At 38.2% G+C, this 22707-nt stretch overlaps 4 protein-coding genes across 4 annotated transcripts; 1 reads left to right on the top strand and 3 right to left on the bottom strand.

Annotated features, from left to right (window-relative positions):
- Window positions 1-398: 398 nt before the first annotated feature.
- Window positions 399-2247, bottom strand: LOC137718495 (large ribosomal subunit protein bL28m-like). Its single transcript, XM_068458057.1, has 2 exons — window positions 1866-2247; window positions 399-1138 (listed from the first exon to the last, which is right to left on the bottom strand). Exons 1-2 carry the CDS (start codon window positions 2123-2125, stop codon window positions 682-684), a joined length of 717 nt encoding a protein of 238 aa, XP_068314158.1. The 5' UTR covers window positions 2126-2247; the 3' UTR covers window positions 399-681.
- A 483-nt stretch (window positions 2248-2730) lies between these two features.
- LOC137718545 (pentatricopeptide repeat-containing protein At5g10690) lies at window positions 2731-6968 on the bottom strand. Its single transcript, XM_068458098.1, has 11 exons — window positions 6569-6968; window positions 6361-6493; window positions 6023-6120; window positions 5672-5833; window positions 5503-5571; window positions 5185-5320; window positions 4464-4696; window positions 4088-4165; window positions 3774-3842; window positions 3271-3447; window positions 2731-3089 (listed from the first exon to the last, which is right to left on the bottom strand). The coding sequence occupies exons 1-11, from the start codon at window positions 6896-6898 to the stop codon at window positions 2826-2828; spliced, it is 1749 nt and encodes a 582-aa protein (XP_068314199.1). The 5' UTR covers window positions 6899-6968; the 3' UTR covers window positions 2731-2825.
- Window positions 6969-11465: 4497 nt separating this feature from the next.
- LOC137718616 (F-box protein AFR-like) lies at window positions 11466-13099 on the top strand. The gene has a single exon (XM_068458162.1). The coding sequence runs from the start codon at window positions 11555-11557 to the stop codon at window positions 12836-12838; it is 1284 nt and encodes a 427-aa protein (XP_068314263.1). The 5' UTR covers window positions 11466-11554; the 3' UTR covers window positions 12839-13099.
- Window positions 13100-14935: 1836 nt separating this feature from the next.
- LOC137718634 (uncharacterized) lies at window positions 14936-16103 on the bottom strand. Its single transcript, XM_068458183.1, has 2 exons — window positions 15756-16103; window positions 14936-15217 (listed from the first exon to the last, which is right to left on the bottom strand). Exons 1-2 carry the CDS (start codon window positions 16101-16103, stop codon window positions 15035-15037), a joined length of 531 nt encoding a protein of 176 aa, XP_068314284.1. The 3' UTR covers window positions 14936-15034.
- Window positions 16104-22707: the final 6604 nt, after the last annotated feature.

Genomic DNA, 22707 nt, shown 5'->3' with positions numbered 1-22707 from the left:
TTGTTGATATACTCCCTAATACAAATGTATTTCACATACAATGAACTTGCATTAGAGTGTCAATTTTGTGTCAAAATAACGTTGGTCCGTCGTGAAATCAACTTCATATCTTCTCTAGGTTTTTAAAGTCTCAATGAACCCTTTACTCCACCTCTACCAAGTTTTGTGCAAATCCCCTTTTAACTTTGCAAGACTTGTGCTTTTCAGGTTTGTTAAAAAGGCATTCATGTCCTGTTTAAAAGTCATGTTTCCTTTTGTTTTCGCGTTTCTTGTGTTTACCAAAAAAAAGTAAAAAAACCAAACACGAGCACTTCCTTGAGCTGAAAGAAACACGAAAACATGAAGACATAAAAACAGAGCAGAAGAAAGACAAGTTCTAAGGTGCATCATAATTCAAGTTAATTGAATTTTACTTTAATGACAGAAACATTGCTACCGATTCTGGGGGCAATCTACAGCAGATTACAGAAATTATTCACTACAAAACTGTATTGAAACCAACGCGAATGTCATATGAATTTCCGTGATGAGAAAAGATAAACAAACTTCTGCTTATCAGGCTTTGCTACTACTGCTACAATTTCTCTCTAAAAAACCCTGAAGCGAAACAAAACTCTGAAACACGGGGAGTAGCTGACCAAAACCGAGAACATCCCACGAGTTGGTTTAAGAGTTCTAAACTCAGGAGTTTGCGACCAATTGCTCGGGAACACCAACATGAGAGCTTCCTGCATCGACCTTTGCATCTACGACATCAGCTACTTGTTTGTCAGTTCCTTCGTCGATCTGTTTTAGTTTCTTCGACCAACCATACATCTGTCTCTTGACTTCCCTTTTGTCTATTGTAAGGTTTTTGAATCCTTGTTCCAAGTTGGCTTCGGATTCAGCTTCAGGTTTATTAAAAGCAACCTGCTTGTGCCCAACATCTTCATATAATTTTTCAATTCTGGCTTTCCAGACAAATCCCATTTCCGTATCCATCTTCTGGTAAGGTGTTTTCAGAAAATACTCATCGATCCCACCTGCCTTGTCTATGCAACGGAGAGCATGGGTGGTGACTTTGACACGTATGTGGCGGTCTAGGATGTAACTGAAGAGCCGCTTCTCCTGCACATTTGGCTTCCATGTCCTCCTTGATCTGTCACCACCAACAAGAAAAAGTTCCCGTGGTTAATATAACCCATTCCCACAACTAGTTAAAAGAACCAAATCATTCAAAATTGCAGTCACATAAGTAAACCCTGTTCTCTAAATTATTAAAAGATAACACAACCAAATCATTCAAAATTACATTGATCTACGTCAGTCCTGTTCTATAAACTCGAAATCACTCAAAGAACCTGTATGGTAGGAAATGCTATGCCAAAATTCTTAAAGAAAACCCATGTAGACCATGTGACAGCTGACCAATACGAAACTTTTACGCTATTAATAATTGTCTGTCACTTGTCCAAATTATGCATAATCCTTTATGAGAATGCACGATTTGCTCCTTCAACGGTTGAGCCAGATTGATCTCTAGCTACAATAGCTTTCAGAATACAACTTACGCAGCGAAAATGGTAACACAAACCCGCAAGTTCCATACTTTCAGCTTGATTATATATAATACCCACCTCAACCATTCTTTACTTCAAAGAAAATGTTTGAAGCAACCCAGCTAAGAAAAATGAAATAAAATCAAAGTCACTGATCCAATCCAAAATTATAATTAAACAAACTTTATATAATTTTTACCAATTTATTTGTCATTGTAAAAAATTAGGGCATAATTTCAACATCAGAGCTAAAGCTTAAATCTTTGGCATCAAAATTTAAAAAAAAATGAAAGAGATACTGAGGTGTAAAAAAAAAAAAAAACGAACTTGTTGCCGCCGTCTTCGCTGATTTGGTTGCCGAACTGGATGTGGCGGCCGGCGTAGATGCCGCGCTTGGCCCGACCCATGATGATATTTGAATCGGGCATGCCCTTCTTCTTGAGCTCCTCTCTCAATCGGGTGGGTAGGGTTTTCCCTCCCATGGTGCCCTTCTTCTTCAGCTCCTCCTTCAGCCGCGGCGTTAGGGTTTTGTCGCCGAACTTCTTCATCACGCTCTTGATCGTCTCCTTCCCCCTCACCAACGCCATTTCTGATTCCACTGTGTCTTCGATTCCTAAGTCCTAGGGTTTTGCAGCGCCGATTGAGGGTTCAGTTCATTTCCTATGTTTTCTGATACATCCAATGCGCTGCGTTTTGTGAAGCTGGTTTCCAACTTTCCATCAACGGCTCTGATTATTTGTTAATTCCTCATGTATTAATTGAGAACGAATGACACGTGGCTCCACAACAATTTCTTCTCAAAACGTTTCGTGATCAATTCAAAATTTTATGCTTATGATCGATGCGTTCATATTAAGATATAAACAGTTTCGATTATAAGTATTGTCATTGTACACAACAAGATTTGAGGATGTTCCTCGAAATGGATCACGATCTTTTCAATTCTGTCATTTTTCATTCTAAAACTTTATAATTGCATAAATTTAAACCATGCGCTATTTGAGTACAAGTCATTTGTTAAATTAGTGATGTGGCTGTAATGAGATTCATTGGTGGTGATGTATAAAATCCGACCACCAAGTTTATGCCTAGTCTGATTTGCGTAATTCTTCATTTTCCACCCGATGCCGGTTAGCTCCAGTTTTTTTTTGTTTTTTTTTTTCCTCTCATCCTTACATATTTACTCATTTGAATGAATGCTACATTGATCACTACGATCATATTTATATAACAAAAATTGAATTTACAAGGAGGAGGATACATATAGTTTCATAGTCTAACAGATTGTTACATGAGATTTCTACGTAAAGAAAGTCGACTCAGACCGGGCGTTTCGGATTCCGGTGACACAAGTTTACACAGTTGTTCGGCTGTAAAAACACCAGCAGCTCTCAAACTTGAAGCACTACCACCGTATACTGAGCTATGGTTTATTACAATCACCATTTTATATCTGTACTTCATGATCAGATCCACCACATGCCCTATTGACGTTCGAGTAGCAACACAAGGAGGCGGGCTTCTCATCATTGACGATAGAGGGGCGTTCATCTACATGATAGTATGCAAACTTGGATTAGCTCATAAAACATACAGCATGCAAACTTTGATACCAACCACCACGAGTTGATCTTGAAAATTTGGCAATTTAGCAGAACATAATCTATCAGATAATGGATTGTATGCTGCAGTCTAGGATAGAAAACACTTTGGTTTTACCATCAATAAATACCTCTCGACAGTCTTCACGGTGCAATATGCCAATGCAGCTACCCCAGTCATCTATGATGGGCACCACTGAATCCTTAAAGAAACGCATCGCCACTTTGTTCAAGTCCAGGGTCCCATTAAGCGGCTGAGCCGCTTCAAAGGGCATCATGACACTTTCAATTGGTTCACTTGCCAAGACCTAAATAGGAAAGGTGTAGGAAGATCAATCAGAAGTGACCAAAGATATTGAACATAGATTACTAATAAGTCAACCCTTTACCATTTGTTTCTATCAAGTTACACAAAATCCTCGTTCAGTAACTCAACTAGCAATTCTTTGTCAGTCCATTCAAAATTAAAAAAAAGTATTGAATAAATAAATGATTATATCCAGTCACACTTCTACATAATTTGATCTTATAGCACTGATACCATACACGACCATACATTTACGAAGGCATTAGGTTAGTACCTGAAGCAGTTATTTTTTTTACTATTTGAAAGGCCATAAGTATGTATGAAAACCTGAGGAAGTAGATAAGGACTCAATATCGATTTGGTGAATCCCAGCAAGGCCTCTATGCGGAGAGCCACCTGCAGTCCAAAGGCATATTAAGGGACTTTGACTCGGAACCAGAGAAATCAGAATGTAGTGGTAAGTATTGAAACATAATTGAAGGTTTACTTAGGCATCTCACTTCAAACTGAAGTTTGTGAAATTAAAAGAAAGAAGTTCAAAAAATCAAAATGACAATGTAGATTATCCATCACAAATGAATGTCCATCTTAAACTTTTTTACTTCAGAACTATTATATAGTCGTAGAAGTAAAAGGATTACCATGCCTCCTCGACTTGTCCATGATATCCTCTTCCACCTTGTAATAGTACTTGCGAGGTATTTTACAGCCAAATCTACCTGACAAAACAAAAGGATAGTTTATAACATTAAAATGGTCAAGACTAGTCAGTTTCCTCATGCAAATCAAATGAAAAAGAATAGAGTTACATAGAAATTGAACTAGCGCATTACTTGATAAGTGTCATTCAGAGGAAAATAACTAAAGGCAATTCTAATATCCCTATGCAGTACCTGGATACTGAAGACAGCATCCAAATGCATCAAACACTATGAAGGTATATATTAATCAGCGATGGAAAGAGATTTATGCAGTAACACACCCCGTGCAGATGCCTGGAATGAGTTGATATGGTACCTGACCACCATTTAAAGCTGCCTCCATGAGTAGATGATCAGCTTCCTCTTGAACCATTGGGGAGATAGTTCCAGAAGTATCCCGCCACATGTGCTCATTTAGATTTTCAACGGTACTGTAATCTCCACTAACAGAAAATGAGCGCATGAAGGAAAGATAGAGGTGAGGTTTTGGTCGTAAATTTGGCTTTCCCCCAGCCCGCTTTAATATTTCTCCCAATATGCATAAAGCACCTAATTATCACAAACAAGAAATTAATCAGTAGAAGAGTGAGAATTGGTTTCAATTCCTAACCCTTCAAACTCCAGCATCCTTCCAAAGTGGATAAACAAAAGGAACGTCCAGCCAATATGCACCATACGTGGTGCAGTTGACTTATAATGAGAGTTCTAATAGAGAAAATACAATGCAGTTACCTTCATGTCAACATAAGCATGCAAATATACAACTCAGTTCAAACGGTATCTTTGTCACATTTTTGTGTCACCGTGATACCTTGTAGCCTTGACATTTGGCAGAAGGAAGGCATAATTTTTAGTTCGTGCTCATTTTTTTTGGTCAATTTTTATTGCTCGTTATATGATTGAAAATTATGCAGCTTTTCTATGTGCAAGTGCGATTGAACTTTAAAATCATTAGGAAAATGCATAGATATGAATATCAACAATTTCAGATAATTGAAACTCCTTGTATTGCAAACTATTTTTCATGCACAACATACCTTTTATTGAGCCACAATTTAGCAAAGCATCAGCTGCTGCAGTGTATGCTGTTCGATCAATGAACAAACCAATATATGTTTTCATTTCCAATATGATCTTCTGAACTGAATTAATATCTTTGGAATCCCCAAAACCCTGCCAAAGGAAGACACAACATACAAAATAAACGTCAAAATCTAAGGAGCAGACACATTTAGACTTTAGAGGATATAGATGATATAAAAGAAAGTTTAGATTCATTGTGGCAGTAAAAATGCGAATACTTTAAACATGTCCTTAAATTCCATTAGAAAGTTACTGAAACAAAAATAACGGACCTTAAGTAATGTTGTGTAAGTGACCACATCTGGGAAAAGGTCACCATGGCTAAATTTCTGTGCTTCATCCTGAAAAAAGAACAGCATTTAGAACCTTAATATAGGCAACAAGCTAATACAATTAAACATAATATACAGGCTCTAAACTAGCCTTTCATATAGCTTGGACCTTCATTTCCTCAAAAAACTGCATTGCAATGTCCAACTTTCCAGCTTTTACACATGCAGATATCAGAGTATTATAGGTGAGCTTATCAGGCTTTAATCCTAGACGTAATATCTTGTCGTGCATGGTTATTGCACCCTGAGGAAGGCCTGCATTGATATATCCCTGAAAATTAGGAGCAGAAACCCCTTAAGAAACAACATTGATTAACTAAAACCACAAAGTTTAGGATTGTGCATACACACAACATTGTCTGTAGCTTAATTGTAAAGCTCAGTCTTCGAAAAGGAAAAGAAAATTCATACTTTAATTTGTCAAATCTCTTAAAGAACTATACATAGGTCAGTGCGGAACCTTCATTAGTAAGTTGTAGACTCTGACTGTAAGACTGCCACCTTCACGAAGGAGAAAACCATAGTGATGAAGAAGCCCATTGGCACGGCGTAAATCTCCTGCACTACACCAATAAGCAAACGGCGGATGCATCTCTATGATCAACTAATATTGTGTAGTATAACAACACTATAATAGTAATAAAAATGTATGCGGAATTACAGATCACCTTCCAACTGGGTACTAGGGTTATAAAGCACTAGGAAAACACTATGAACATACAATAAACACATACTAAAGCACTAGCTTTATGAAGCATTGGAAAACTTTTTGTTATTCTTCGAATTCGTAATTCAGACCTGCTTCAACTAGAGCATTGAGCAGACCAAGAACAAGAGGTGCTGACAATTTTGGACTTCCCACTGCAGTGCCTCGCTCCACAGATTCAAGTACATAAAATGCTTCATCAATTCTCCGTGCCGCGCCCAAACCCTGTACAACAAAACCCCCAAATTCTCTCATACCTAAATCTCTAAAACAAAATTTGAAAAGAACCCAAAAGAGTACCTTTAAGATGGTTCCATATGTGATAGTATCAACGCCACAGCTTCCTGGCTCAGCCATTTCGTCGAACAACATGAGTGCAGAGTCAATATCGCCGCAATGTACACAAGCCTGCACGACCGCGTTCATCACAACCGTGTTCAGCTTCCCGAATCGTTCTTTGGCGACCTCTATCTCCTCCATTATCTGGTGAAGCTGTCTCCGGCGGGTGAGCTGGACAACGCGGGAGGTGAGTCGCCGGAGATTGGGTTTGCGGGAAGGGGAGGTGCTGATTCGACGGCGTCGTAATGGGTGGGAAGTACAGACGGCGAAGGAGGCCGAGAAGGTTTGCATTGTTTTTGGTGGTGGTGGGGAGGCTCAGAGCCAGCCATCGGCCATGGATGTCTCTCTCTTCTATCTCTACAGATAATGTCAGTCGGATTCAGAGACGGAAAGGGTTGGGGAGTTTGTTGGCGGGTAAATTAGTTGTGGACTGGTTTGGGCTTTTACAGGTCCAAGGCCCACCATGGCCCAAAATATATATTGGAGAGAATTGATGTTCGTTTCCATTTTAATATTGAACATATTTTTAAACTTAGGTTGTAAACTTGTAATACAGGTGAAGAGTCGAATCAATATCATAAGAGGAATGTAGCTCAACTTGTTAAGAGTATTTTCCTTGCATTTGAGATTTCGAATTTGAATCCATCCGTTCCCAAATTACTTGTATCAAAAGAAAAAAAAATCTATTTTCTACAAAGGCATTAAAACGATAAATCTAGCTAATAAGATGTAATCTAATCTAAATTTTTTTGTGACCAACTGGTATTACAGTTTAGTGGTATTCTTTTCTACACATATAAGTGAGAAGTTTCTATTGTACTCGAAACACAATCATATAAGTGTTAATATTTCACGTGTTATAATGAGTGGATGACATTGTCCAATTTCTATACTATATTAAGAAAAACAAATATGCTCATCATAATTTGAGTTGAATAATAACATCACATACCGGGACCTACAATGACGTGGTTATGAATGGTATTTACCAATAGGGGCTATGCCCTATTGTATATTGATCTCTCTAATCAGTCAGACAGCCAGTGGAGGTCTTGCCAGCCATCGTCCATGGAATATGAATCTCTCTATTCAGTCAAGAGACTGAAGCTGAAGCTTGTGAGCTGTTAGCTTATTGGTTGGTTAAATTAATGGTGTCTGTTATGGGCTTACAGATTACTGGAGTCCCAAAATATTCGGTTAGACAAAATACACACTTTTTTTTTGGATAATCTACTCACGCTTATTTTTACCTTTCACATATTGTCTGCTGATTTTCTTCAGTTCCTTTGATTCGACAGCTGGAAATTGAGATTGATGTGTGAGAAGTAAAAGTAGGTATGTGGATAGCACCACCTTTTTTTTTTAATTCAAACAATGTTGTAATCTAGTCTAAGTATTAGAATTTAAGTACTAAGAGGGAGCACACACTTTCAGTTTCTTTGAAAGTTCTTTCAAATAATTAGAAATAAATTTTGCACGTTCTAGAGAAAAAGTTGAAATTACTTATCGGTAGAACATCACCTCTGGATTCTTCTAAGAATATATTTTAGGACGTATATGGATCTTTTTATTAAATCACTGTGCTTCTATGTTACGCTTCCAGTAAAAGTGATAATAATTAAGTAGAAGCTCTTCTATAGTGAAAGCTTAACGATTGAAATAGTGATTTTTTGCTTTTATTAGACTGTATGATATATTACATTGTAAAGATTATAAATCCTCAACTATAGACCATTCGTTTAGATAATTTACACACATGATCGATGATTCAGATTGACAACATGATATCGTCATTCAGAATAGAGAAGTGTAAAGAAAATGCAAATGGGTTGAAACACAATATAAATGTGTATTGTGTGTGTACATAAGGAGATGTAAAAGTGGACTGATTAAGCTTGTGAAACAAAAAGCAACCTTTTAGTTGAAAACATGTATATATAAAGGTAAGCATGCATGTCTTCATTTTCTTTATTGCCAAAGTGATATTCTCATTTGCATAAACTACGCCTTTAACGGTTTTTTTTCACATTGTTTCGATTCATAGGCACCATCCAACTTTTTCTGTTTATAGTACCTACCTACAAAAAACTGCACATCATAATTTACTTTTTGAGTTTCATGCTCGTCCCACCATTTAAGGTAAAAGCAACTTTTCTACTTTTTTTTTTTTTTTTTTTTTGAAACCAGCAACTTTTCTACTTTCCACACCAGAAAGGGCAACGTGAAATGGGCGATGTTGGGGAAAGATTTAGTGTGACGTTTTAGATTAATAATTCAACATCATTTTGAAAGTTATAAGATGGATATTAGTTTAACTTGGAGGGGTAAGTGCGACTAGATTTCAATTTAAAAATCCAATGTTAGTTATAATTCTCAAATTAATTTTCATATTCTATTCAAATCACATTTAAAACTATCCTCCACACATGCAATTAAGCAAAGAAATAAAATGTGCACATTGGATGTAGGATCTAACGAGGCAAAATTCAAAACTAAGAAAATCCTCGAGCTCTCAAGTAAGGACAAACACTAAAAGAAATGATTACACAAACACTTCAAAACTCATCAACTAGACACACATACTAGTAGGCAATTTTGTCTCCGCACTTTGCTACTCGATCTCTCTTCAGCATTCGAGTAGAAGTGGCACGATACTAACGCGATTGTCAATCACATTTTTCTTGAACTTTGCAAGATTCTAACGCGATCATGCAGAAGTGTATGAAATGAAATGATTTTTTGAAAATTAACCAAGTACGAGATTCACAAGGCCAATTTTCATAACCAATGTCTAATTAATGGCTAGTTTAGTATTGTTGTCAACTAAGATCTTGAACCAGCTCGACCAGCTCTGAGTCCTCTGCTTTAAAAGAAACTCCCTCTGGGGCCAAATTTCCGACCTCTCCGACTACCTCAACCTCAAATCCCTCTCCTTAAACGACGACAACTTCTCCAGTGTTTTCCCCTCTTCCATTTTTGACCTCCACCGCCTCAAACGTATTTGTTTATTTCGAGGATCTGGAAGGAGGAAACGTATTTGTTTCTAGTTTACCAACACCGTAGACATAAAAATTATAAAATAAACTGCTTTTTTTTTTTTTAAAAAAAAAGGGTCTCAAACCAGTCCTAAAGCGCATGAAAAAACAGTGATCAAACACTAAATATTACCTTTTAGAAACACTAGGCAATAACACTGATTTTTCTGGATCGAAAATAGTTCTTTGTGCACTTGAAGCTGCTTGCAAACGTGTGCTCTCAAATGATTGCACGCAGTAAAAGCAACCAAAACCAAACTCTGATTCACGCGGCAATAAAGATTAAAAATACATATAGAGCGACTTTACCCTTGCGGGCACTTGAATTTCCTCTCTTTTTAATGTATTGCTGCTAGTGTTTTATCTCATACGGCAACAACCTAATTGCATATGCGACATCATCAACTTAAAATGAATAAATTCATTTGGAAATGTTTTTAAAATGACTGAAAAATATTTTAGAGAAAAAAAAAATTCGATTCCAAAAGCAACAGTTATGAGCACTTTAAGTGTTTTTTCAAGATTCACTTACATTTTAACTAAGGATTGGTTTAAAAAATAATTATATTTAAAGCGCTTTCAGTTATTTTAAAAATATTTTCAAATGAGTCGTATCTAAGCAGGAAAAGATAGGCGGCGCCGTCATTCACGTGTTTTGTAGAAGCAAAAGCGCTTCTTGCATCTCGAAAGACCGGAAAGTTTATTATGTTATTAAATTATGATTCGACATTTTATAGAAGTGATCAATAACACTGATTGAAATTACAGGTTGCAAGAATGTGATAAGAGAACATTTTTCATAAGATACGTGTACGCTAAGCAAAATTATCACAACATTAGGGTATCTAATCAAACCATAAAGAGGAGGCCCTACAACGATTATTATAGCCATACTCATTAAAGTAATGGGATTATTAGCCGCTCCATCAACTTCATCTTCCCACCTACATATACATATCCCACAAAAATAGTGCTATTCACATTTTCTTTTTATCTCCTACACATTTTTGTTAATTTTTTGTTCGTTAATCATTTTCAACTTATTCGATCCGACAATCATAACAAAAAAAAAAAATATATATATATATATATATATGTGCGTGTGTGAAATGTAAAAATAAATGCGTAGATAACACTACTTTTTTTATATTCCAATCAATCATCATGCAGCACCACTATGCATCTTAATTGGATCTGTCTTAACCCAACTCCATACTTACCCTCCCCAAAACCAAAACAAGTCTTTATACATCCACTTCCTCATTTCTTTATTCTTTAAATCCCTCCAAAATTCAATTATTTTAAAAAACCAACCACTTCCCCTCTATTCTTTCCGAAAAAGGATCCTCTCCGGATTCTCTTTGTAGGAATCCAGATGATCAATCAATTTTGTCCATTCATCGTATATCATACGATTAGTTTTCGTTATGTACTATTCATATTCAACTTTAAATTTAAAATGATTTCTAACTTGACGATATACAATGAACGGATAAAATTGATTAATCTTCGGATCTCTACAAAGAGCATCCAAAGAGGATCCTTGTTCATTCTTTCTGGCTTTAGAATCCGATTTGGTCACTGTATTTATCCTTTTTCGGATTAAAAATCATTTCGGTCATTCTATTTACATCCGGTTCCACTCAAACTTTTGATTCGTTGCTCATTTCTTTAATCCCGCACAAGTCTCTGTCTTATATTCCGGTTTCTAGATGCACACCCACAAAACTACAAATGCCACCCAATCACAAACCCAAAATTCTTTAACCAAATTTAATCCCCATTTAATTAAGACACCTTTTGACCACCCAATATTTCTTCCACAAAAGTAAAATCTTTGCTTCGTCATCACACTCCTGAATTTGATCTCCATGATCTCTCTTTCCTCACTATAAATACTCATATGTAGAATATGCTCTGCAACTACAATCCTTCAGCTAGACCAAGTGTCGAACACGTTGCCAACTCACTTTTCGATCCATGCATTCTTCAAGAAACTCAAAATTTTCGATCATTTCTTCATCTGGGTAGTTTTATTTTACGTGTTTGTATTCGAATGTCGAAAATGGCGGCTCCGAAATCATCATCTGGATCAAACCCAGGTTCTGATCAGTGTTCTAACCAAGAAATCAGCATGAACAAATCTGAGCCGTTGATTCCCGGATTGCCGGACGAGGTCGCCGAGCTCTGCCTGCTCTATCTTCCCTATCCGTACCAAGCTTTGGTGCGTTCGGTTTCTGCTTCATGGAACAGAGCCATTACAGACCCTAGCTTTGTTCTTCACAAGAAGTCTTTGTCTTTGCCTCTGCCTTATCTTTTCGTTTTGGCCTTCAACAAATCAACGGCCATGATCCAGTGGCAAGCCCTGGACCCACGATCTGGCCGTTGGTTTGTTTTGCCTCCCATGCCGTGTCCCAAGGCCGCTTGCCCGCCGGGGTTTGCATGCGCTGCCCTACCACGTGAGGGGACGCTTGTTGTAGCGGGCGGCGTGCGGTCGGACACAGAATGTTCTATGGAAACAACCTTTGTGTATCGAACATCTACAAATCAATGGTCGACAGCCGCTCCAATGCGGACCCCACGGTCATTTTTCGACGCTGGAAATATCAACGGAAAGATCTTGGCCGTCGGAGGCGGCAAGGATCACTATGGCAGCTCGATCACGGCCGTGGACTGTTACGACCCTAAAAAAGACACGTGGGAGGTATATGCCCCTCTGCCAGGTGGACTGGCCAAGTATGATTCCAATGTGGTGGGCAACAAGATGTACGTGACCGAGGGGTGGACGTGGCCGTTTATGTACTCGCCACGTGGCGTGGTCTACGACCCTGACGAGAACACGTGGCAAGAGATGAGGCCGGGAATGAGGGACGGGTGGACGGGCGTGAGCGTGGTCGTGGGTGGCAGGCTGTTGGTGATATCGGAGTACGGGGACTGTCCGATGAAGGCGTACGACCCTGATAAGGACACGTGGCGGTACGTGGGTGGGGACAGGTTCCCATGTGAGGCACTGAGACGCCCCTTTGCTGCGAGCGGGGTGGAAGGGAACATATATGTGGTGGCATGTGGGTTGAACGTGGGCGTAGGAAGGCTGTCCGAGTGTGAAGCAGAGCTAAAAGTTGAGTGGCAGCTCCTGCCAGCTCCAAGTGCTTTTAGGGGTTTTTCTCCTTCTAGTTGTCAAGTGCTTCTTGCCTAAATTATTGAGTGGTTGTTCAATTATATCTGCTTTTGGCTTTGTTAGGCAATTTCTCAATTAAACTTGTGGGCAAATCCAACTTTTCTAAAATTGTTTGGTTAGAATATTGTTCTACAGCCAGGCCTAATATTTGCTCTGCTCTTCCACATAGACATGGAAGCACTTTCGTAGCTTTGTTTGAAGACTTTCATTGACCCAAATTACTATAATCTAACCAATAATTAACTTAGTAACCCTCTTGGTGGGCTCTGAAATCAGTCATATCTTATCCAAATCTTTGTACAATATTTTGCATCGGTTCGAGATTAAAGTTTTTGGACTGATGCCACGATCATTCTTTTTGACAAAGATAAAAATTTCGACTACAATCAACTAAGGAAAAGGACTTGTAGTTTATCGTTTAACCCAACTGAGGCTTTTTGTTCGAATTTTCTTTCTCCAATTTGCTGCTTTGAAAGATGAAAAGTTGAATCAACTAACAATTTGGTTGGTTTCTGTGTTTTGCGCGGATTCAGATTGTCCCAGGGGGTTTGAGAGTTGCAACATCTTTTTCATGCTTTTAATTATTGGGTAGAAAATTTAAAGCAAACCAATTAAGGCCAAAAATCTTTAAAAAGATTGTGAAGGACCCACTTGAATTGATTTGTAATTGACCAGCATCATGATGTTTTGAGAAAGCAATGTGACCACAATATCCCGTCGCTTTAAGTGCACTAGAATATTATTGGGATCGACGAAGTTGATGAAGGTATATGGATCTGTTTCTCTAAAAATCATACATTCTTTTGACGTAACAAAGGGACCCTAATGGGGCCAGCGCTACAATCAGTCGAGTTTAGCCATGCGCGACCAATTCTAGCATTTCCTGATGCTTTATTTTCTTTTTCGCTAGTGTCATTAAAAGGAAGTCACAATTGTCGACCCGCATTGAGGAAAATAAGGGATGCAGAAGAAGGAAAGAATCAACGCGTACATATCTAGATAGATAGATATAACATAAAGTTCTTACCGTATGTAAATTGTTCGTCACCTCTGGGGTTTGGAATCTTCTAGATACGCGGTTTTTGCATAACCATTTGGACCTGCATTCCAAGCTTCCAGATTAAGCTACGTTTTCCAGGAAGTTCCCTATCTCTCTGTATAAATAGGAATTGCCTTGCACCTTGTATGCCAGCAAACAACAGTTTCATTTTCCGACCACTGCGAACAAATCTCGAAGCAGAAACCCAAGACAGGAAAGAAATAAAGAAGGGCAGACAGGCAGATGAGCAAGCGAAGCCGGAAGCCCTAGAAAGGCTTGAGATAGGAAGAAGGATATTCGATCATGTGTTTGGTGTTCGTGTATGAAGAAGAGAGGGTGCTGTTGAGGCAACCGGCGCCGGGAGCATGCTCTTGCTGTGGAGGAATGGTGAAGCCATGGATGTTGAGAGCAACTGGAGGTTTTGCTTCCTTCCGCTGTATTGGAGGACCAAGCGCAAGTTCTACTGCAGCTTGTGTACTAGAAAATTGGTCGTGCAATGATAAACTCACATGATATGTAGAGAGATTGCAGTTTGAGATTTTGTATGTATAACAAAATATAAAGCGTGACATTTTATTGTTACTGAAACAACAAAATGACAGACTCTGTTTACATATACATGCATTGTTCTTGTGTTCTTTCTAAATTTCCGAACTGAACCCTCTAGATTTTACTTCTTAACCAATTAAGAATGGTATGTGTCTTAGTTATCTACAACCCCAGTTTCATGGCAACTAAAGCCGGCGGAGAGATGTCTGTCTAAAGTCTTCAAATCGTTGAATGTTATGGACCAAAGAGTGATATCCAAGCTCATAAGGGAGAAATCTGTTCTTCCTAAGTTCATTCCTCTAAAGTTTCAAATTGCTAAATCATAAGGGCAAACACGAAACAGAGTCCCATGGTATAGCCCAGACTGCATTTAGGATTATATCTAAACACGTAGGCCAAATTTACTTTCTTTGTATAAAACAAAAATCTTGGGTACTTGTTGCGCTAAATAACACGAAGGAACACTGTGACATCAGACTGCTAATCAACTGTATTCTAACACATTCAACATAAAGGGGAAGCAAAACTGAAAAGGATTAAGAGCCAATTCATAAACGAACACATTATGCTTGAAAGTCGTGCACAAATCAATTCATGGCTGTGCACTAATGAGGATGACAATAACATCACTTACAGAGTTTCAACTTTTTAAAATATGCGGATACCATGGATTTCGGGTACGGCTTTGTGGCGAGACAAGTTGGGAAGTTTTCGGGTTGTTCAATCCAGAGCTTGTGTGCTATGCCACCTGATTTGAGCTTCTCTGACAAATTCACTATCTGGGGTTCTCCCTTCACCTCAAGGGTAACCTGCAAAAGTTCACAACGACATTGTAATCAAAATTACAACAGCAAAGAAGTAAATTCTCAAAACCCAGTTAACTGATTCACAAGAAAACTCCCAGTAAACTAACAACAAAAATTTGGCAGAAATCTCAGTGACCCAATTGAACGAACATAAACTTTAAACTATGCAACCTCGTATTACCTACTGTTTCCTACATATTTAACTCTGTAAAGACTGTAACTTTATGCTGTAACACAAAGAATTTCATACATTTTGTGGGCCCAAGTGGACAAAATTCATGGTATAGGCTTAAAACCATTCTAAAAAATGAAGACATGTAACATTAACCTCAAAGTTCGAACCCCTTCTGCTCAGTTTATATTAGATTAGAATACGGCTTCGAGCTAGTTTAGATTAAATTAGAATATCGCTTCGATAAAATAAAAATCAAAACTACTAAGAATCACACCTTCATTCCACATTCGTAACCAAAACCCAGAAATCTAAAACTGTTAAACCCTACAAAAATCCAATTTTTTTTTTTCAAGCTTTTGGATTTACCTTATGCATAGAATCGATGTTTTCTGGGCTGCAGTACTGGAGGGTGATGGGGTCGTCTTTGTGGGACCAAATGGCGGATACGGAGGCATGGCAGCCCTGTGTGACCACGCTGCCCGTCGGCCACGTATCGATTAGGTCTCGCCGGAGCACGACGTACTGAACCAGGACGTCCGGGGTGTCGGACTTTGGGATGTCCGGATTGGCCTCGGCGGCTGGTTGACTCATCGAATTTCGGATGAGTCGAATCGGGGCGGGGGCCGCGTTGGATGGAGGTTTGGCCCCAAATCTGATTCGAGGGAATGAAAGTGAAAGTGAGGTGGGACGAAGTGGCGCGAGTAGACACGCCATGATATAATTACACGTTAGAGCATCCATCCACACTGTCCTACTTTATGCAATTTTTTTTTTTAATTTCTTTTTTCTAAAATTTAAATTAAGTTTTTTTTTTCTTTCCAGAATTGCTAGTTAAACTACATGATCACATGGATGGTCTAGTTAATATACTTGGCCTCGCTCAATCTCACGTTGATCTCATCCCTGTGAGAGAGTTGTGCTATGTCACACCCTGCTAAAGATTCACCGCTACAAGATTGGGTTGGGATATAAATGGGAAAAAGAAATCCAATGTATGAGATTGGTGATATCATGCATGAATGATAAGCAAATATTTAGGGTGCATTTTTGCTCATCAACTTTAAGTGGTGGTAACATTTACTATCTTGTATATCATTGTAATGATCGTTGATATTCTCTTTACCAATATAAAAAGAAGAGAAATGCTAAGGGAACTTTCTCAAAAGTGTGACTTTACATGGGTTCTCAGCCACCTCATGCTTTTGGCACAAAATTTAATAATGTTAACATAGAAATTGACGTTAAACTGTGAGATGATCGAGAGCTTATAAAGAGCCCCATTTTTAGATGATCCCTTAGCATTCCTTGAAAAAGAAAGGTCGATAGTAATAGGCCTATAATAAGCGCTTAGACTTGATGGATTTTCTCTAGCTCGTTAGATCGACCCTATATTTCAATCAGGATAGGAACAATGCTAAGGTGCAGACAGAGCTTTGCAGACGGTGTGGGCGGACGGAATGGGGACCGTATGATTAAATTTGAGTGCTTGAAAACAAATCCATCAGAAAGGACTTAGTGTGAAACTGGGTTGAGAAAGACCCATAAGTTAATCAAAACGGTACCCGCGAGAATTTAAAAAATAGGAAATTAAACTCTCCCCTTCCTTCCCACAACAAAGTGGTTGTTTCTATGAAAGTCGACAACAAACTTGATTCCAGAAACTAAATTTGAAATTTGGTGAGTTTGGAAATTTTGATCCCTAGAAAATAATTTTGTTATGTATGTAAAATTGTGTATATTTTTTAGGGTCTATGGTTAATTATGCAACTAGGTTGATGAAATTAGTTGATGTGGAAGTCATCGAAAAATTTAGTGAGATGTAAGTTTATGAACTGTGGTTGATAGGTTGTGTGCAAGATATATGTGCTTCAATTTGTTTTGTTGAGTTTATATTGTTCACTTGGGAATGATTTTTGTCGAAGAATCTTTGTTAATTTTATGAATTAATTTTTTATTTCTTAACTCATGAAAGTAAGTTCATAGTAGATGTATAGCTATGAGAATTTGTTTACAAGATGTGTCAAATAGATGTATAGATATGATAATTTGTTGACAGTTTGTGTCAAGGATAAACATTGTTGTATTTGGTTGTTATTGGGGTATTGTTTTTCAGTTTGGTTGTGATGAATGGTTGTATTGTTATATGTATAGGAGATGGCAAATCAGAGGGTTGAAATCACAACAAAACAGGAAGAATCTTATAGAGGAAGGGTTGACAACCTTTCTCAAGCTAGTCATGTCCTAGGAGTGTTGCGTCACAAGTTTAATGATGCATATCTTTTTGAATTTAGGGCTTCATGCTTTGGACACTTAGAGAGTGTCGATAGATTAGCCTTTAGTGGGCAGCTGGTGCACGAATTGTCTATCTGTAGAGGGGCAAATCAGAGGGTGAAGGACATAGAGGGACTCACATATTTAATAGGCTGTGAGGTCACCCAGTTCACGAAGAAGGACTTTTGCCTCATTACGGGACTTCGTTGTTATGAACCCTATAATCTAGAGGTTGAGCCTTCCAACATTAGGCTATTGACTAAGTATTTTCCTCAAAAGTTTGGTTTTGTTAAATAGAGTTGTAAGGGTAAAGGTAAGGGTAAGGGTAAGGTTGTGAAGAAGAGAGGTAGAGTGAAGACCACCCCCAAGAAAGCTACGAAAAAAGTTTCAGTGACATGTGTCGAGCTTGAAACGGCGTTTAAACAATGCGAGGATGAGGATGATGCATTGAAGATGAGGTTGGTTTACTTCGCCAATGGTGTGTTGATAAGGGCAAAGAGTAATGTGAGTGTGAACCTAGAGTACTTGGACCTCGTATAGGACAAGGATAAGTTCAACACTTATTCTTGGGGTGTGATATTGTGTGAACAGCTACATGACAACCTTTATTTTGCTACTCCTAGGAAAGGGAGATGAAGAGGGAATGGAGATGCAAAAGGACATGAGGAGGATGAGGAGGATGAAGAGGAATAAGCGAAAGGAAGTAAGATGAGGCAGAGATCCAGATGGGGCTGCAAAGGGTTTAGTTATGCCTTTCAATTATAACTTGTTGGTTTGATTGAGTACTAATAAGGGTCAAATTGCTGTGATTGTGATGAGCACTAATTCAGTGTACGTAATTAGTGTACGTGCATGTGTGGGCATACTAAAAAATTATGCAACTGGAGAAGCCACTACGCTATTGCAAGATGACTGATCCGGCAGCCATCCTAAGAATTCTTAGGTGGTCAACAACGAATAAACAACCGATCCATGAACAGGATCATATGTACATAACTCAGAGCCGAGAGACATGCCCTTATTTCAAAAGTTATGAACTTATGAAGTATTATGGAGCTATTTTAATATCTGTTTGAAGTCTGATGAACATTTATGAGTGTTTATGAATACATGTTTTGAGAAATGTACATAGTTAAGAGCAGAGATATATGACCTTATTTGAAAAGTTATTAACTTATGAGGACTTGTGAAGATATTTGAATATATGTGTGAAGAATGATGAACCTTTTTGTATGTTTATGAAAGCTTGTTTAGGGAAATGTAATTTTGATGACTGACGATAAATGGCAGGCCATGGGGATTCGGGATATAGTTCCCACTAAAGCGAAGAAGAACTCAGGCTATTAGACATGGGGCGATGATGTTGATGTCATGATGCCAAAAACCCTAACTCCGAATACAAATGATGTCGGCTAGCTTAAAGTCACAAATTAAGGAGTTGAAGGTGGCAATGGGCATTTGGCCCACGAGAAAAATATTTTTCAGAGAAATGTGTTGAAGAATGTGGAAGAGTTGACAAAGAAGGTGAAGGCATTCAGGAGGGAAGTTAAGGGAAAAGAAGAAGATGAACAGAAAGTTAAGATGAGGAAAAACAAGAAGAAGAAGATGATGAGAAAGAGTAAGGAAAACAAGAAGAAGAAGAAGAAGTAGATGATGATGATGATGATGAGGGGAAAAAAGTAGGTAAAGAAAAGGTAAAAGAAGAAAAAGATGGTGGTCAAAGCTGCGGCGCTGTATGAAATGGTGTCCATGAAAGGAAAGAAGAATCTGTGGGTGGTCAAAAAGAAGGTGAAGAAGGCAAAGTGGGGGAAGCCAAAGGATTAAGAGGGAATGAGGTTATGAGAGGTGTGAATGAAGTGGGTTTTCAAGACCTTGTAGAGACTGTTAATTAGGAATGTCCTAGAGATGTGTGCGAAAAGGTGCTTGCACAGGTCGGAGAAAGGATAGTGCACGACCGCACAGAAGTCCAAAGTCTGATCATGATGATGTTGTTATTTACATACCTGAAGGTAAGCATGTTGGAACGAAAAGGAAAGTCTGGTACACTAGGGTGGCAGCAAAGACTGGGGGCACCAAACAGGGGCAAATAAGAAGACAAAAGTGGTGTGTCACATGAAATTGACATTTGACGTGACAAAGTGTGAAAAACTCCAAGACGGTGAGCTAATGAAGCGTGTTCTGCAAAGGGGAGCGACATTTAAAGCAATTGACTCAGCTTGTATGGTCGAGGCACTTCAATATTTCTATCAATTTCATAGATTGAAGAATGCCGGTAACAAGTGATCATTGTGTTTTGCTTATGGTGATTTGGAATTTATATGCAGTAAACGACTAGAATGATGACGGTAAATTTGTTTTTTTGTTTGTTACATTGTTAGTCATGTTGCCCAGTTGGAGAATATGACGGTTGAAGACACAAACTTTTGGAGATGCCTCATTGACAAGGAAGGGTTATCAACCGATGTAAGTCCATAAAACCTGTTGTTGAAGTAGTGTTTCCATACTGTTGGGATTGTATTGGTGTGAAAGTTTAATTAAAAAATTTATATTGCAACATATTCATTTGCAGTCGTATCTCCTCTAGAAGTATGTTCAATAGGCTCGGATGGTGGAGACAGTGTTGAGCACTAACACAAATGATTGGTTTCTGGTAAAATATCCAACATAATATGTGCTACTTATGTAAATATGTGCAATTGTTATGTTTGGTGTGATTTTGGGTAGTAGAGTTGGTGTACATGTCTTTTACTTTATACTTCGATGGTGTATAGACTTACTGTGAGCGCGACCACACTCAAAAGACAGCTAAAAAAGCAACCTGGGGGAAACCTACAATGTCCACTCCATTCTTACTTGTCATTTTGAAAACGGTGAAGAGGGAGAATGAGCTAATTTCTACATCTTGGTTGGTTAATGTTGAGAGGGTGTACATGCCCCTTAACCTTCATAACCATTAGGTTGCTGTGGAGATGAATTTGAAAGCTTCGAGAATCACAGTGTATGATTCCTTGAGATCAACAACGCATTCCCGGAAAGTGACGACAAAATTGGCTTTAATCTCCTGTGTGTTATCCGATCTCCTATGAAGCATGTCAAGGGAGGTGAATGATGGACTTCGGCCCATCATTGTAAGTCAAAGGGCTCCATAGCAAGACAATGGGTCCGTTAAAAATTTATTGAATTGTTAGTCAAGTTAAATGATTTAATTATGTGTGAATTGTTTCTGAAACTTGTTAGTAGCACGGGGGAACTACAGGATTTTCACTTTAAAAGTCATAGAGTTCTTGTCTGCTGGGCTTCCCCTCGATCTTATTAAGCAGCAAAACGTGCTTGCATTCCGATTGAGGATGGCGATCGACATGTTGCATGGGGTGCACAATGTGTAGGCGGCGTTCGATGATTCAATGGTTGTCGATGTAATCTTGTAAACATGTAGTCGATAAAACAAGTAGTACTTTGTAGAATATGTGGTGGTGTATATATTTTTATTTTGTTAACACAAGTTCCATTGCTTCAAGTGAATATAATATCTCATTCCTAGTTACTTGTTGTTATGGATCAGTTAAGTGGAATGAATTTGAACCACAGTGTTTTGAACCACCTCTTATGTGTTGTGCAAACAAGTGACAATTTATGAATACTTTATTACAAGATATGAATGTTTATGATCAATGTTGTCCTAGAGCAAGTTGGAGTACTGTGAAACCATAGTGAAATCGAATCAGACAAAGGAAATTGGAAAGTAAACTTTAATAATTTGGACAATTTTGTACTTAGTGTGGAATAATGTACTGGGTTGGGGATGCTTTCATTATGTTCTTCCAGATGATTTGTTATTAGGGATGAGTGAAGTTAAATAATTTGAAAGAGAATTTTTTAAATGGCGTCTATAAATTATGAATACTTGTGACAATATATGATTTGATACTTATTTCTTATGAATGTTTGTGATGGAGTAATAAGAAAGGGTCATGCATAAATGGTAAGAGATAGTGAAACTGAAAGTGACAAAATAAATTGTATAATGCAATACGATGTTTCCATCCCAACCAACACACCAAAAATAACCTTCGTAAATGCAAACATTTCAAACTTAAAACCAACTTAATTACTTAAACACAAACATAAATTAATACATACTAAAATGAAATCTACTCGTTCGACTGCCTGAACAGTAATACATAAAAAAAGTCCAGCATAAAAGACAAACTAAAAGATTAATTAAAACATGCTAAAATTAAATCTAAACTACTTAAATCCACTTGGCTACTTCATCACGTCCTACAACGTCATCAATTATTTACACCCATGCCATCACCTGAACCTGCAGCTACACCTTTACCCTCACTTTCATCTTCAATGTCACCTTCATTTTCTCTTATTCTTATTCTCGGAGCCCAACTGATAGTCATCTTCGAGTCGTCTGCACCTACCCCAGAGTGTGCATTATCAGTGATAGCTATTTGTAGTTGAGGGAAGCAAACGATGAGATCATTGTCAAGGTCACCTAAAGTAAGGTTCGGATCGGTGAAATCCTACAGCAGCATGTTTAGCCCGTCGATGAACACCTTGTTCACCATAAACCAATTGGCATCCAACACATTGACATCACAATCGTATTTGAGTACTGTTCTCCTCCCACAGTAAGAGCAAACCTCAAACAAACTCTCATAACTAAGGAAGGTTGGCAGTTCTTTGTTTCCATTCACCACAAGGACCCGCTTTAAGAGTAGACAAACATCCACTTCCATTAACACCATTATGGCCATTCCATTGAGGGAGTTAATATAAAGGTCATGAAGCCTAAGAAGGTCGCCGATGGGTTTAGTGATAGTCTTCAAGATGTTTAGCTCCCTATATTGCATTGGTATTTGAGAGATTTTAACCCATACCATCAAGTAAGGTATAGGGTCTGATTTCTTAAAGTCTGTCGTCCACCTTTGTAAGTGGAAGATCTGGCCCTTTATAAACCACAGACGTCCCTTCCAATTTATCCTCGTTGGTGAACTTTAATGCAAACCAACTCCAGCCGAAATGGTCGATAAAG

This window comes from Pyrus communis, chromosome 15, assembly GCF_963583255.1.
Source record: "Pyrus communis chromosome 15, drPyrComm1.1, whole genome shotgun sequence".
In the NCBI taxonomy this organism is placed as follows: domain Eukaryota; kingdom Viridiplantae; phylum Streptophyta; class Magnoliopsida; order Rosales; family Rosaceae; genus Pyrus; species Pyrus communis.
The sequence above is the reverse complement of the archived record's forward strand: the minus strand, read 5'-3'. Positions and strand labels throughout refer to the sequence as shown.

What these genes read in the sequence shown, in the direction of transcription:
- LOC137718495 (XM_068458057.1), bottom strand. Translation starts at nt 2,125, where the DNA reads ATGGCGTTGGTGAGGGGGAAGGAGACGATCAAGAGCGTGATGAAGAAG. An exon ending in AGCGAAGACGGCGGCAACAA is followed by an intron (nt 1,139 to 1,865) that starts GTTCGTTTTTTT and finishes TGGTGGTGACAG; the next exon opens with ATCAAGGAGGACATGGAAGC.
- LOC137718545 (XM_068458098.1), bottom strand. Translation starts at nt 6,898, where the DNA reads ATGCAAACCTTCTCGGCCTCCTTCGCCGTCTGTACTTCCCACCCATTA. An exon ending in CATATGGAACCATCTTAAAG is followed by an intron (nt 6,494 to 6,568) that starts GTACTCTTTTGG and finishes TTTGTTGTACAG; the next exon opens with GGTTTGGGCGCGGCACGGAG. An exon ending in AGTTTTTTGAGGAAATGAAG is followed by an intron (nt 5,572 to 5,671) that starts GTCCAAGCTATA and finishes TTCTTTTTTCAG; the next exon opens with GATGAAGCACAGAAATTTAG.
- LOC137718616 (XM_068458162.1), top strand. Translation starts at nt 11,555, where the DNA reads ATGCTCTGCAACTACAATCCTTCAGCTAGACCAAGTGTCGAACACGTT.
- LOC137718634 (XM_068458183.1), bottom strand. Translation starts at nt 16,103, where the DNA reads ATGGCGTGTCTACTCGCGCCACTTCGTCCCACCTCACTTTCACTTTCA. An exon ending in ACATCGATTCTATGCATAAG is followed by an intron (nt 15,218 to 15,755) that starts GTAAATCCAAAA and finishes GAACTTTTGCAG; the next exon opens with GTTACCCTTGAGGTGAAGGG.